General features: G+C 51.9%; 6 protein-coding genes across 6 annotated transcripts; 3 read left to right on the top strand and 3 right to left on the bottom strand.

Moving 5' to 3' along the window:
- Positions 1–276: 276 nt before the first annotated feature.
- Positions 277–2,570, top strand: BO70DRAFT_284218 (putative cytoplasm to vacuole targeting Vps64; the record flags this gene model as incomplete). The annotated part of the gene is made up of 3 exons (XM_025539121.1): positions 277–1,407; positions 1,461–2,303; positions 2,481–2,570. The coding sequence occupies 3 exons, from the start codon at positions 277–279 to the stop codon at positions 2,568–2,570; spliced, it is 2,064 nt and encodes a 687-aa protein (XP_025403468.1).
- A 60-nt stretch (positions 2,571–2,630) lies between these two features.
- Positions 2,631–3,151, top strand: BO70DRAFT_83212 (uncharacterized protein). Its single transcript, XM_025548762.1, has one exon. It carries the CDS (start codon positions 2,761–2,763, stop codon positions 3,028–3,030), a length of 270 nt encoding a protein of 89 aa, XP_025403467.1. The 5' UTR covers positions 2,631–2,760; the 3' UTR covers positions 3,031–3,151.
- Positions 3,152–3,871: 720 nt separating this feature from the next.
- On the top strand, positions 3,872–5,559 carry BO70DRAFT_283164 (fungal specific transcription factor domain-containing protein; the record flags this gene model as incomplete). The annotated part of the gene is made up of 3 exons (XM_025539077.1): positions 3,872–4,447; positions 4,558–5,231; positions 5,319–5,559. Coding segments are annotated over 3 exons (1,491 nt in total), but the record flags the coding sequence as incomplete, so codon positions are not given.
- A 337-nt stretch (positions 5,560–5,896) lies between these two features.
- On the bottom strand, positions 5,897–7,200 carry BO70DRAFT_410666 (ribonuclease P subunit p20 family protein; the record flags this gene model as incomplete). Its single annotated transcript, XM_025547263.1, has 3 exons — positions 5,897–6,608; positions 6,713–7,035; positions 7,128–7,200. The coding sequence occupies 3 exons, from the start codon at positions 7,198–7,200 to the stop codon at positions 6,366–6,368; spliced, it is 639 nt and encodes a 212-aa protein (XP_025403465.1). The 3' UTR covers positions 5,897–6,365.
- Positions 7,201–7,498: 298 nt separating this feature from the next.
- On the bottom strand, positions 7,499–9,088 carry BO70DRAFT_358460 (uncharacterized protein). The gene has a single exon (XM_025542301.1). The coding sequence runs from the start codon at positions 8,738–8,740 to the stop codon at positions 7,529–7,531; it is 1,212 nt and encodes a 403-aa protein (XP_025403464.1). The 5' UTR covers positions 8,741–9,088; the 3' UTR covers positions 7,499–7,528.
- A 1,743-nt stretch (positions 9,089–10,831) lies between these two features.
- Positions 10,832–11,368, bottom strand: BO70DRAFT_392686 (uncharacterized protein; the record flags this gene model as incomplete). The annotated part of the gene is made up of 1 exon (XM_025546302.1): positions 10,832–11,368. One exon carries the CDS (start codon positions 11,366–11,368, stop codon positions 10,832–10,834), a length of 537 nt encoding a protein of 178 aa, XP_025403463.1.
- Positions 11,369–13,768: the final 2,400 nt, after the last annotated feature.

Raw genomic sequence — 13,768 nt, 5'->3', positions numbered from 1 at the left:
ATATTTATCTGGGGTCGTCCGGACAATTGCTAACGTGACCTTCTCTCACCAGCCGAACGGAGCGATCTTCTGTGATTTCGGCGCGCCATCATCGCTACACACCCTGTGCCCTTGGAGTCCGTTGCGACGGGCTCTCGCGGCGACCCTCATCCAGCCGCGGATTATTCGCATCCCTACCCCGACCCTTAATTCCCGTGAAACGACTAGCGCCCATGATATAGACCTCCTTTAGCCTCCAATCTCACATACTCCACCACGTTGCCGGTATCCTTCTCCATGACTGCTGTGGCTTCACCACCTAGTGTGCAATCGGGGTCTCGCTTGGGATGGTTCGACTCTGGTAACGGAGGACAAGGCGGTTTGTCTTCGATGGACGCGGAAGAAGTCTCTCGGACATTTCTACCGCGAAGGACCGTTCAGAGATCGAATTCCTCCTCTTCCATAGGATCCACCTCATCCACCTCATCCACCTCCACCGTGTCTGCTGCGCCGCAGAATTCTAATGCAGGGCCCGTGAACAACGTTGATTCATCTACCTGGTCATCCAAAAAGAAGTCTTCGAGGAGTGTTTGGCCTAGTTCAAAATCAGAGCCGGTGGCTGGGTTGAGCAACGCCCGCCCCCAGTCTGTGCCGGCTTTCTCCTCCGGTCCCGGAGCCTCTTCTTCTATGACCGCGATCCATCAGCCATCCTCCATCGTTCCGTCCCAACACATGCTTCAAGCCTCCCAGCAGAATGGCGTCCGCGCCGGGAGCGCGCCACCAGGCGACCCGCCCGCCATCTTAACCCTCCTACCCATCAACGGCACCTTTGATAAAAAACAGATCAACGTACCCTTCTACCCGGATGTGCTCCGCATTGGCCGTCAGACGAACGCCAAAACTGTACCTACTCCCCTGAACGGCTACTTTGACTCCAAAGTCCTCTCCCGACAACACGCTGAGATATGGGCGGACAAGAGCGGAAAAATCTGGATTCGCGACGTGAAGTCGTCCAACGGTACTTTTGTCAATGGACAACGACTGTCCCCGGAGAATCGCGAATCGGATCCACACGAGCTTCGCGAAAACGACACGCTGGAGCTTGGAATAGACATCGTGAGCGAAGACCAGAAGACAATTGTCCATCACAAGGTTTCGGCGAAAGTTGAACATGCCGGCGTATACAGCTCCATTCCGAATATTCTCGATCTCACCCTCGGGGATCTGGACCCTGCCTCTGGGAACGGATTACTCCCCTCGCCCCTCAGCCAGCCATTGTCGCATCTTCGAGGACGGTCGGGGAGCAACATGAGCAACCGCAGCGCACAAAGCGCGGCGAGCAGTCAGTTCAACGCTTTGCAGCAACAACGTCAGATGAACTATTGGAACTCACCGGTATCCATTGAACAAGTCGTGAAACGACTAACGGTATGTCGGCGACGGCTACAAATGTTTGTTGACTAGAGCTAATCGGTCTGCAGAGCGAAATGAAACAGGCTAAGCAGCAGTCGCAAGAGCTTCGACAAACGGATGAGTTCCTGACGAATATCATGAAACCCGGGTACATGGAGAAGGAGAAAGCTAAGCAATCGCCTCCGGACACCAATGCATCTCGTCCTGTCAACGGGCGACCGAAGATGCCTCGAGTAGACTCCTTCTCCCGTTTCTCCGACCCTCCGGCGCCCCCACCGCAGCAACCTTTGCCCGAAAAGCCAGACGCCTTGCCGCGAAACGGGACCGATGCACTTTCTCCTTTGAAGCGCGTCGAAACAGAAAAGGGCAAGCTTGGCACAAACTCGCCCGTCGCACGTGAGAACAGTCAGATTCTATCGCTTATTGAGGCTCTGTCATCGGCCAGAAGGGAGATCGATAGCCAAGGCGCTCGGGTAAAGGAACTGGAAGCGTTACTCATCCAGGAGCGGAATGCTCGTGAGTCTGCGGAAGAGAAGGCCAGGAGCTTAGAAAATTCGTCCAGATCCACTTCGGATTCTCAATCTGGCGACTCAGATATCGACCGTGATAATCCCCAAACAGAATCGTCGGAAGAACCAGAAGCCATGACGTCGGATTCCGAGCAGCCACTCGAAATTGTCTCAACCGGCTCTGAAGAGGCTGAGTCCGAACCCCCGACAGATACTTTGCAACATCGTCTGGAGGAGATGATACATGAAATGGAGGAGATGAAGAAGCAGGTCACGATGTTCAAGAACAGGGCAGAGACTGCGGAGGATGAGACTGCTGAGACCCGGAAATCGTTGGCCGAGATGATCGAAACTCTTCGGCAGGAGCGCGCGGAGCGTCTTGAGGACAAACCAGTTCCCGATGTCCAGGAGAATGCGGAAATTCCCGACTCGATCCCAGCTGAGACTCCAGGGCCAATCGAAGAGAAAGGCAGTGTTTGCGCCGAACAGTCACAGCCCTCCCTTACGTCGCCCTCCAAGGATGTCGACAAACCTGATACGACCACCGCGACGTCACACCGGCACGATGTGCTGGAACAGTCCAGCCCATTTGCGTCCATGCTTGGAGTTGTGCTTTTAGGAGTTGGGTTGATGGCTTATCTAAACGGCTGGCAGAAGATGGATAAATAGCTGTTGCATTGTGGCTTCAATTGGGACAATTGGACCCGACCTCTGCTCTCGATACAGGCTTTGTGAAAATTCGACCTTGGTACACTTCGACTACTCCGATCCTTCCTATCTTTCTTTTCTCATTCCACCTTGATTCCATCTTATAGTTTTGTCTCTTCCGTGTATTCTGATCCGATGCCGAACAGGGTTTATGCGCTGGTTTTGTGGGTTGCTTTACATTTTTCTTCTTCTTCTTCTTATTCTTCTTCTTCTTCTTGCCTTTTTATTCCCATTCTTCTCCACCCTCTTATGTGCAGTTATCATCTTGTATGACCTGCATGACCCTCTCTCCCTTTCCTGTTTGTTCCTAGATATCACTCTCCCCGTGGGACCCTGCTGTTCCAGTAACGAACCCCTGGCAGCAGTGGTATTTCTTTCTATGTTGATGTCTCTTTCTCATGGGCAGAAGCAGGTCATGTGAGGCTCACCCGCCTTTGTGTATTAGTCTATCATAGCATACTTTTTCCTCAGCCAAGCGATGAATGACTGTTTTGATACTTTTTTCATTCACCTCCGTGCTTTATTCATTCTGGTGCTTTTCCTACAAGGATGGCCTGCCAACGAACCCTCCCCCGGATTGGAACCGGAAATTACAGTCTCCGAGAAAGGACGCTATGGCTGTGCGACTTGTAGATCACCGCACTATTTGAGACGGTTTCACATCTACTCTCGGGGCTTCGATCCACGTGATTTGCGTCCCCAGGCATCGATCGCCACCGGCCCCTGACGACATCCGAACTATTGATTCATTCATGCATTATTTCTCAACATCCCTGGCCTACAAAGCCACCTGACCCGCATGTCATATGTCGATGCATCCGGAACCGTCAACCGGCAAACCGCGAGCGAAGCGTCGCCAGCGCGTCTGCCGCGCCTGCGACTCGTGCTTCAAGAAAAAGGTAGTAGTACTCGCCCCATCGGCTATCCGCTTAGTTCCGCTGTTAATGCCGCCTAGATCGGATGTGATGCCGCAACACCCAAGTGTAACTGGTGCTATCATCATAACCTTCCGTGTACTTTCACGCGAAATCGGGAGACTTCTCGAGCTCCTCGGATTGACGATCGTCGCTTAGAGTGCGTCGCTCTTCCACTGACTGGCTGGAATTGTTGCTAAGACTTCTCCAGGTCCCAGCAGCCAAGTAGTCTGCCCGTTCCGAAAGGTATTCTTTGGCCATGTTGCTCGCCTCCTGTCTTTTGGATCTTCCACGGCTGCAGCTTTTGCTTGAGCACGACGTTGATCTGACCTGTCTGCAGCCAATGTCCAAGTAGACCTACCATCTAGGTTGCATGACTCTACATCGGCGCCTGGTTTCGGAACCCAGACAAATCTGCATGTTGCCGGGCATACTCTCGGAAATCTGTGCACATCCAATGGCCTGCCTTTTTTCTCGCCTAGTGGCCAACAATGGGTCAAGTCATGCACCGGGGAAGACGTGGATCAGGCCTATTTTTCTCCCCAGCCATCGGTATCCTATGAGGCCGCCTCTTCGGGCGCCTTACAGCCGTTGATGCTCCCGGACAAGGGCATTCTCCATAATTTACTTCATGAATGGGAGGCTCAAATCTTCTCCCTGCTCTTTCCCTTCATCAACCGAGAATTCTTCCACTCTACGATTGATGCCGCCTACCATGGCAGAACGTCCACCATATCCCCCGGGACTGCTAGTGCTAGGGCCTGTGTCTATGCGTTTACGGCACTGTGTCTATCAATGTCTCATCAGGTGTCTGGAAGTGACTTGATGAATGCGGAAGATTATATTAACGAGGCTTTTGGATTGCTGCCTTCCATGTTTATGGACTCTTTTACCATCGACGGTTTACAGACATTGGCGATGCTGGTGAGTTCTGGCCAAGCCTTCATCGTGGAAAAAATAGGCGATGTCATGTACATAAAGGCGCAAGTGCTATATGTGCTCTAAAGGGAAATTTTACTGACATGTTTCTCCAGGTCATCTGCTCTTTTGCCATGCTGGGCAATGTACATCTCGTCGAACTAGCGCTGTCATCGGCCAACCGATTCATCATCCATCTAAAGGGCCACCTTGCTCCAGTTTATACGAATCAGGAGCAATTTAGACGGGACTCGCATATCCGAAATCTGTTCTGGGTCTGTTTCCTATTCGACAAAGAGTTCAGCTTGCGGACTGGCGATCTGCCATGCATCGACGACAATCTCTGTGACCTGACTCTCCCCGCAGACACATCCGAGGGCTCCTCTCCAGAGTTCGTTGCATGCCTACGCATCGCCGTTCTCCAATCCCAGATCTACCGCGGTCTCTACTCCGTGCCCGCCCTGCGCCAGACAGACGCCCAGCTACTCGGCACAATTCGGGATCTCGACAACGCCCTAGAAGTCTGGCGATCGTCCGTCCCCTTCAGCAATCGCCCACGATTCAACGACCGAGACTCCCACGCTCTCAGCACCCCCGACACCATCTTTCAACTCCAATACCTCTACTGCATGACCATGATCCACCAAGCCAGCGGCCGCTGCTCCTCCTGGGTCCAAAACAAAGACACGTCCGAAGCGGGATCAAGCCTCGCCATCAGCGTCGAAGCAAGTCGCTCGTTGCTGCAGAAACTCCTAGACGATCGCCTCCATCTGGATCGGAATAACCTGCGGTATGCGCTTTCTTCATGAATAAATAAATATAAACACCTACCCACTCACCCACCAGTACACTGCTAACATCCATCATCGTTGTGCAGATTTTGCCTCCCCTATTTTATAACTGCCATTTGCCACATTTTCTGCAACATTCTTCTCAAGCCCGTGGCGCACAGCAGCCGGGATGATCTACATCTCATAGTCTCCGTGCCTAGGCATGTCCGCGCGCGTTTATCGGCCGAAATGACCTTGCCCGTGAAGCAAGTCGATGTCTTCGAGGGGTTTGTTATGGAGTTGGAACGCCTTTCGCTCCGTGCATTTCAGAATGCGCAGGGAGTATGAGGTAATTGATTGGGAAGATTCGTGTTCATATACACGGTACAGGACAATCTATACGCCATGCATATTATGGTTCAAACTGCAGCACTGGGACTGGCAGGATCTAGCTATGCGCGGAGCCGTGGAATCATCCCCGCTTATCGAGTGGGTCATACTGGAGATCCGGTAGCGACTGTCGCTGATGAGGCTGGGCGCTCGAAAGAGTTCAAAGCGGGCTCAGATAAGACATCGTGTTTGTGATGTCTCGGGTGTATTTTATGAAAAGGCATTGTATACTACTTACGAAGCGGACGATGGAATATCATTAGAAGGGGTATAATACTCTTGGTATTCACGGCTGTCTAGCTGTCCGTGGTTTGATTTTGTCTCATTATCGTTCATTCCTCGATTCCTTTGATCTACCACACTCGTGTCCATATCGTGACGCTGGATGGACACATCTCACGGGGTTCCATCTTCGACAGTCGACCCCGATATTGCTGTCCTCGTAGCAGTAGGTTGAGACTCAAGACTCACGCGTAGCACCATCGCCCTTGTTACCAGTGTAGATAGTCCGAGCGTTGTGGAAACGGCAAGGATTCAGGCCATAGCCCACCATACCAGTATGCCAGTGAGCTAGTTCATCTATCACGAGTGGGTTCTCCGAGTCCGGACAGGTGTCCACGGATTATCGGGTAGATGCAAACTCATACCTAGCCATGCATGCGCCCAGCTGACCAGTCCAACCAGACCTGTGCAATCTGCAGGTTACCGGCTCCATGATATCATACATACCATAGGATGCGACCAACAAACCCCCCAGCTCTCTCTCACCTCAGCGAAATCCCCACCTCCACCATATTCACCCATCTTGTTCTCGTCTCCGGGACCTCAGTCTCCTCAGCCGCAGCCGCAGCCGCAGCCGCAGCAGCCTTCTTCTTCCTCTTCTTCGCCGCCGACTTCGACAACCCTCCTTCTCCGTCCACTTTGTCCCCTTGTCCCTCCTCGCCCTCCTCCTCCTCCTTCTTCTTCTTCTTCTCCCCCTCCCCCTCCCCTTCAGCCTCCCCCTCAGCCTCAACATCATCAACATCAACATCATCAACAACAAGCACACTCCCCGTCTTCACTCTAACCCGATACTCCCCCCTCTCTCCTCCCTCTCAAACCACTTCCCCACCTTCAACGCCCTCTCCATCGCCCTCCCCGTCGCCTTCACCAGCACTTCCTCCTTCCCCAATCCCAATCCCTCTCCATCTTCCCCTCCCGCCCCCCTCGCCAACAACGCATCCACATTCCCCTTCCCCCCTTTCTTCCCACCGCCCCCCTTCAACAAATTCGCCGTCGCGCGATTCTCCGCCACCCGGAGATACTTCTGCACGCGCTTGATCACGCTCATCGTCGGCGAGCTGGACGAAACGTAGAGGGTCTTGGGGCTCGATGGGCCGGAGTACGGCGATGCTGTGGCGGGGTGGGGGATGGGGCGCTTTTGGATTTTGGCGTCTGGATGGAGACATAAAAACAAAGTAGGTGTTAGTTGGTGGAGAGGGGGTTTGCTTTCCAAGGGGGGAGGGGGGGAGGGGGGGAAAGCGTACGTTTGGGGAGTTTCGGCATGAGTTGGTTTTTCTTCTCGAATTTGAGCGATTTGGTGAGTGGTGTCGGGGCCATTTTTGTTCGGGGCTCCTGGGGTAGGAGGCTTTGAGGGGGAGGTTGGCAGTGAGGGGGAGTTGTAGGGTGGGTGTGGGTGGTGTAGTTATACTGCGGACTGCGGAGAGAAAGTTGCGATGAAATGATGGACTGGGCTGTCTGGATTGGGTTAGCGTGGTTGGCTCGATCGGGCTTATCGGGCTTATCGATAGTGTTGGTGTTTGCTGTGTTTGCAGAGACTGTTTGTTTTGTTTGTGTTGCTCATGTTCGCGTTGTTCGCTCTCGAACAGCAGGCAAGAAAATCATCACATCATTACTCCGTCTATCTAATTATACAATTTCCCCGGTTCTAGTACGCAGCCTGTGGCTCGGCCTTGATCGACTCCTCCGCGGAAGAAAACAACGACCGCATCTTCTTCTTCCGGCTCTTCTTCCCCAGCTTCTTTCCGTTGTCGGCGGGGGGGGTTTCAGTCCCTGTCTCTTCCGTGGCGGTCCGCTGGATCTCGGGATATTCTGGCACTGGTGCGGGTTCCTCGGGGTATTGTCCTGGGGTTGGCTCCTCGGGGATGGCTGGCTCGGGTGCCGGTTCGGGGACGCTCTTATATGCCCAATCCCTCTCTTTGCTTGACCAGTTCCGCCATGTCCAACGGTCACTCAACGACGCGTTCTCGGGCTCTTCGGCTTGAGCTTCAGGGATGGGTTCCTCGGCGATCGGGTCTTCAGCGGGGATGAATCTCTCATCCACGGGTTCTTCGGGAACGTATGTATCGTTGCTCAACTGAGGAAAGGCCTCCATGGGACCGCTGTCGTCCGGGATGGACTCGGCGTATAACTCGGAAACGGGTCCCTCTGAGAGAGGCCTGTCGGACACGGCATCTTCGATGAATATCACTGCTTTGTTGTATCCTCTCCTAGGACTGGTTATCTCTTCATCAGCATAACCGTGGTCATCGGAACCGTTTTCCGCGTCCTCGACATGCACACCATTTACCCGGGGGAGCTTCTTCAGCTCCGATAGCTTCGCCTCATAGATCGCTACCATCGCCTGCACCAGGCACGTGACGAAGCCGGGCTCAGCGCTGAGGAGGTACTGGAACCGGGGACTCTCGAACAAGTCCTCGTCTTCATCGAAGGCAGCATTGAGTCTGCTCTTCACGTAAGTGGAGAAAAACCACTGGTCGTAATCCGGGATCTTTGTGAAGGCCTTCCTTGCGACGCTCAACACGTCGAAAATGGACAGGTTCTTGTCGAGCTTCTGCATGTATTTCTTCGCGAGAGTCAGCAGACCCCGGAGTTCGTACTTCGAAGCCGCGGCGTACGCAAGCACACTCCGTCTGTATTCGGTTTTCGTCCAGTCACCGCCTTGTCGGAGGGTCTGGTATGTGCCTGTGTGGAGATAGTGGACCATGGTATGCGTGATATCGTCGTCGATATCAGGGAGCGCGATGCAGGGCGTTGTTCGGGTGATGAAACTGGGGTATGTGCTTAGGATGTCCGCGAACACGGGCGACTGTTTGAGGTAGTATTCTGGGATGGAGTATTTGCGCTCGCTGGGACCCATCAAGACGACGACGAGGCGCGTTTCGTAGGGCCTGTCACGCAGAGAGGGCTCGTAAGAGCAAACTTGACAGGGGAAGAGAGCGACTCACGATAGCTCTGGCTGCTCGTACTCGTCCACATCGATGGTATCATCGTCAAAGTCAAGCTTAGGGCCATAACTTGCGCTGCCGTTAACCGCCATGTCGTTTGTCAGTTACCTTAGCCGATGTCACTGATTCGACTCGACTCGACGCAAGTGCTATGCTCCGTAGCAATCCAGGATCGAAGCCCAACGGTCGCAAACGAGGGGTACAGATTCTCGGGTGTCAGCAATTGAAAATCCAACCGACGGAGAATTCCAAGAGGGGGCACCGCAGATATAGCCTGCCTGATGCTTGTATATACCCTGTCAACTCCCACGAGACCCTCGTTTGTACCTTATGAGCTGTTCACCCATTTGAAACATATAGCCAATCACGGCGCAACACATCAAGGTGGGTATCGCGTTTCCCCCATGAAACCCGAAGATGCGATGTAGGTAAGGTAGAAATCACCGCCTGAGTCATTGCGGATGCCATGTTTCATCTTCGAGTGGAGTGATAGCTTGATGTGCTGGCGTCTGCGGAGGGGAGTGTTCATTCATTGGAGGTCCGTGGTAGCACTAGGGCAGCAATGGAGCTCCCATCCTTAGCTGATGGCCGGATCCCCACCATGAGCAGGTATATCATTTTAGTTTGCACGGTAATTGATCCACATGGCGTGATACCTTGTCTACTTGAGCCTTGAAGCCGCCTTGCAATATTGCCTCATCCTGCACAATTCAATGTGAGGACGAATCGGCCTTCAACCTCTTACCCAGTTATCCTATTGATCCCCCACCACAGCCTACAAGCCACCATTAGCATCGCCACACAAATAACCATCATCAAGCTGCAATAACTCACCCACAGAATAATATCCGACTGAACCATCGTTCAAACCCAATAGTAGCCCCCTCCTCCAGCAACACGCCAAACCCATCCGTCTCGTCACCCAGTCTCCATGGCCCGTAGTAGCAAATAGATTGTATCTTATTCCATCAGAATCCCAGCTATACTGCAATTCTCGATTAAAGCCTGTGCACCAATAAAGAGAGTATCTGGCCTCCCAACTCATCATGGACTCTTTCCGGGGGCGAATCGGTCATTGATTGGTAAGGCATTTCAGGTGATAATAGTTGCCGAAGCTGACGCTACCACTTCAGGCTTGTCAGTCCCTTCCGTTATCTTTCGATAAAATGGTAGAAATTACATAGCAGAGGGACTGACTATATCTTTCAAGCCATCCTTCTTGGGGATACCATTATATCGACCGAATGCCTGATCAATTCGGTCTCGAGGACGACGGGACGGGGTTAAGAGTGACCAGCCAGTCGCGGTGGAGAGGATATGGGGGAAACTTGCGCCGAGATCACTTGCTTCGATGCAACTGTTAGTAGATGGCTGTCTGGGTGAGGACTGAAGTGACTGGGGAAAGACAAAACGTGAGTGGAGGGGTGTAGAGTCAAGGAAGGAAGAGGAGGAAGCCGGGATGGGGAGGAGGAAATAAATATGGCTTTTCTACAGTTGGAAACGGTCTCACGTGCTCCTGGCTTTGAAGCTTCTAAACAGTGGCTTGCTATTTTAAGTGTCTATTAGCGATTCTTCTTCTTTATCATGACAATTCCCTACATAATTGTTTAGTCTGAGAGCATACTACGAAAGATTAACCACAATTGGAATGGCATGAAAGACTGAGAGCAAATTATATGACTTTATTCGAGGGAGGGATGTAGAGCCAATCTTCTACTGGAGAAATTCCATGTGGGTGGCTACTTGTGGGAATGTTAAGCATGTACATCACTCAGGCTGAAACATCGGATATGTTCAAGTATGTACAATGTCTTTCGTGATTATTCTATATACAAAATGACATATAGCACATCGCTGGTCGTATACGCGGATACCCATCAAAATCATAAGCGGATACACATCAAAATCATAGTCGTCACATCATAACATGCATAAGAAGGTGGGATCATGTCAGATCGTATCCCGTGAGGTCGTTCGGGGGTATTTGAAACACGTCGATGAAATCAACCGACAGCTTGTACCTGCATATGTCCTGCAGTGTGCGGAAAGGTCTTGCGCTTAAGCCCGAGCATGGCTGAAAGACGCTGGCGTCGTTTGGAACGATTGGGTATCTCTGAAGCGCGCGCTGACATGCGCACGAGTTCATCGGCTTGGGCTTTCTCGGCGGCTTCGGAGCGGTTGCGCACCATTGCCTTGACGGCGTTGGTTATCTGGGTCCGGACATGGACGAAGTCGGAGTCGCGCTTCGGCGGAGTAAAGTCCTCGTCTGGTTCGTCGTCGTAGTATGTTTCTTTGATGAATCGCGCATCGTCTTCCTGGGCAGCTTTCACGCATCTGCGGAGGATGTTGTGGTGGCCTAGGCAGCGACGAAGGTCGGGGGTTTGGGATTCGGCTTCTCGCCGAAGCTTGCCATGGGAAATGGCGGCCAATTTGCCTGGAATGGCAGGGCGATTGGTTATCTGAGAGATGCCGGCAGTGAGGCGAGGTGCTCGACGGAGCACCATCGCGGGCAGTTGGAGGAGTTCTGCTGCCGAAGACATTGGCAGAGGAGGCAATTGGGTTGATAATGTTCAACTTGGATAGTGATCATTCAGAAATAAACGTTGTTGTGTAGGAGGGAAGCAGCATGGGAGCTGAGGGGCCCTTATGTATTGCCAGTCCCAAGGTGACTCGCAGCATTATGCCGCGATAGGAGTCATCACAGCGCGAGTCGTTATCAGGCTTCGTCAACCCGTGGACCGTCCCACCCTAACCGTGGGTAAAGCATGTAGAGCTGGCCTGTCAATCGTGGAGCGCCAGGTCACAACGTCAGCTCCAACTTAATCCACGCAATCACTGCTGGGCTGGAATGCGTCGCCCCTTCTTTTATCCTTGATGCCGGCCTTGCTCAGTGCCCTTGCCCAGTGGCGATCAGCTTCCCGGAATTTTAATCGCATGGATCGACATGACTTGGTACCTTTTTCGTGGACAAGCTCCCTTCCATTAATTTCTATTTGCGTATCAACGACGCTTGCCTTGGGATGAGTCAGTCTGCACCCTAGTTAGTTCCCTGGTCCTATCCAGGGCCCTAAGGCATTCAAGGTTCTCACTGTGCGTAAAGACGGCGCTTTCCACCTCTCAGCATTCCTGCAGGCCTCCTTATGTAATGGAAGACATTGTGTTGCTGATCACAGCTTGTACTTTCCCCGCGAAGCTTCCCGCAGGCACTGTCATCGATTGAGAACTCGGGGGGATCGTCAACGAGGAGGCGGTGTTTCACCAATCCTTGCCACTGATTGCTTGAAACTCGATCTCCTGGTAATGCATGATGCACGGTTCATGACAGAAACCTGGGTCTGTGCGATGACCTGGACAGATCCGGTCTAGACTATCCCTTCAAGAGTCATCTTTTGCCCTCTTTCACATACAATCTGCACCACCAAACAAGTGACTCGCAACACAGAATCGCAGTAAAAATAGCTTATCAACAGAATCACCCATTGCGTCACTTCCCATGCCCAATGGTCTTATCGTGGAGCTAAAAGGACGCGTCGCAAGACATTCCTGTAGCCACGTGCTCCTTGCGGACTGCGTAGAGGACTGCGTACTGCGTATTCCGTAGCCGTGGTTGGGATTGATAGTTCAAATTCCGAAATACCGTATGAATTCCAGAGTTCCGATTCCCCAAGCCACCACATGGTCCACATCGACTGCCATTGCTCTGTCGAAAGTGTCGTCATTCCATTTCCGATGTTCCGTGATGGCGGTACCTAGTATCATTTTGGCTTTGCGTTTAAGCCTTGAGCAGCGAATGAGGCGACCACTGGCGATTGCAATGGTTTAGAAATTTCGTACTGTACCCAGTTTTAATGAATCTCAACCATGGATTTGTTTAATAAATTGATTCATCTAGGCCAGTCAGAGCCCATGGTAAAAGAAGTATCGTGATCGTCCCTGGAGAGATCTTATTATCTTTGATCCGGGGATGTGAACTCTGCGAATCTAGGAACCTGTGTAGAAGATCAATTACTAGACTTACCGCAAAAGGCATCCGCTTCAACGGCCCCTTCCGTCGTCTGCTACTTCCCTCGTTGGTGTTATCTCCGTCTTCAATACTGATCAGCATGTCAGCTTCTACCGAATCTTGATTTCTTGAAGAACTACCAAAAATCAGAACTTATTTCATAAAACCGCTGAGTCATTCCTCCGGAGAGTCATGCTCCTTCAAATACTCTGACATAAGTCTCTTAGTTGTCAATGACGCATGAAATCAGATGCATGGTCTGCTGCCTCTTGAATGAGGGGAAGCATATCCTAGCCTTGGAACCCTTGTTAGCTCGACAGCACATGCAAAGGATATATTTGAATATGTCGTAACAATGGCTTTGATTACTTCTCTCAAATTCCAATTGAAGTAATCGGGCTTGGAACGTGATATCATATTAGAATTATACTAATCACCTCCGTAGTAGCATCGAGGCAGGCTGATGATGCAGACTGCAGGCCAACTCAGTCACACATACTAGTATTCATCATATGTTCTGTCTCCATGAAGCACTGATCGACTCGACCATGATGAGCAGCAGCAGGCGTGCAGTCGAGTCGCAATCTTCTCGGCTCACTTGGTCTTGACACTTCAGAGCCTATCGGCAATAAACACCCGCGTGTACAGCATGTTCCATGACTGTTTTCGTACTATATCCTCATGCGTCATGATGGCAGCAAATGGCGGAGGGAGAAATAGTCGGTGACCCACAGAAGCAACTGCGGTCTGTAGATGGAAAGCGCAACCACCAGTCAAGACTTACGTCTGGTGCTTGTAGCTTGATCGTCTTGCATCAGCTAGCTCTGTTTTCTATACTCCGGACTCTACCTCTTGCGGATATTTCAATCTCCATCGCATACATGTCTCATCGGCTGTTTGGAATAGGTAGCTTGACCTGAGTATAAGGTGAGCAAGA

This window comes from Aspergillus heteromorphus (assembly GCF_003184545.1).
Source record: "Aspergillus heteromorphus CBS 117.55 chromosome Unknown BO70scaffold_2, whole genome shotgun sequence".
Lineage (NCBI taxonomy): Eukaryota > Fungi > Ascomycota > Eurotiomycetes > Eurotiales > Aspergillaceae > Aspergillus > Aspergillus heteromorphus.
This window is presented reverse-complemented; position numbering and strand designations above follow the sequence as displayed.

What these genes read in the sequence shown, in the direction of transcription:
- BO70DRAFT_83212 (XM_025548762.1), top strand. Translation starts at nt 2,761, where the DNA reads ATGCGCTGGTTTTGTGGGTTGCTTTACATTTTTCTTCTTCTTCTTCTT.
- BO70DRAFT_358460 (XM_025542301.1), bottom strand. Translation starts at nt 8,740, where the DNA reads ATGGGTCCCAGCGAGCGCAAATACTCCATCCCAGAATACTACCTCAAA.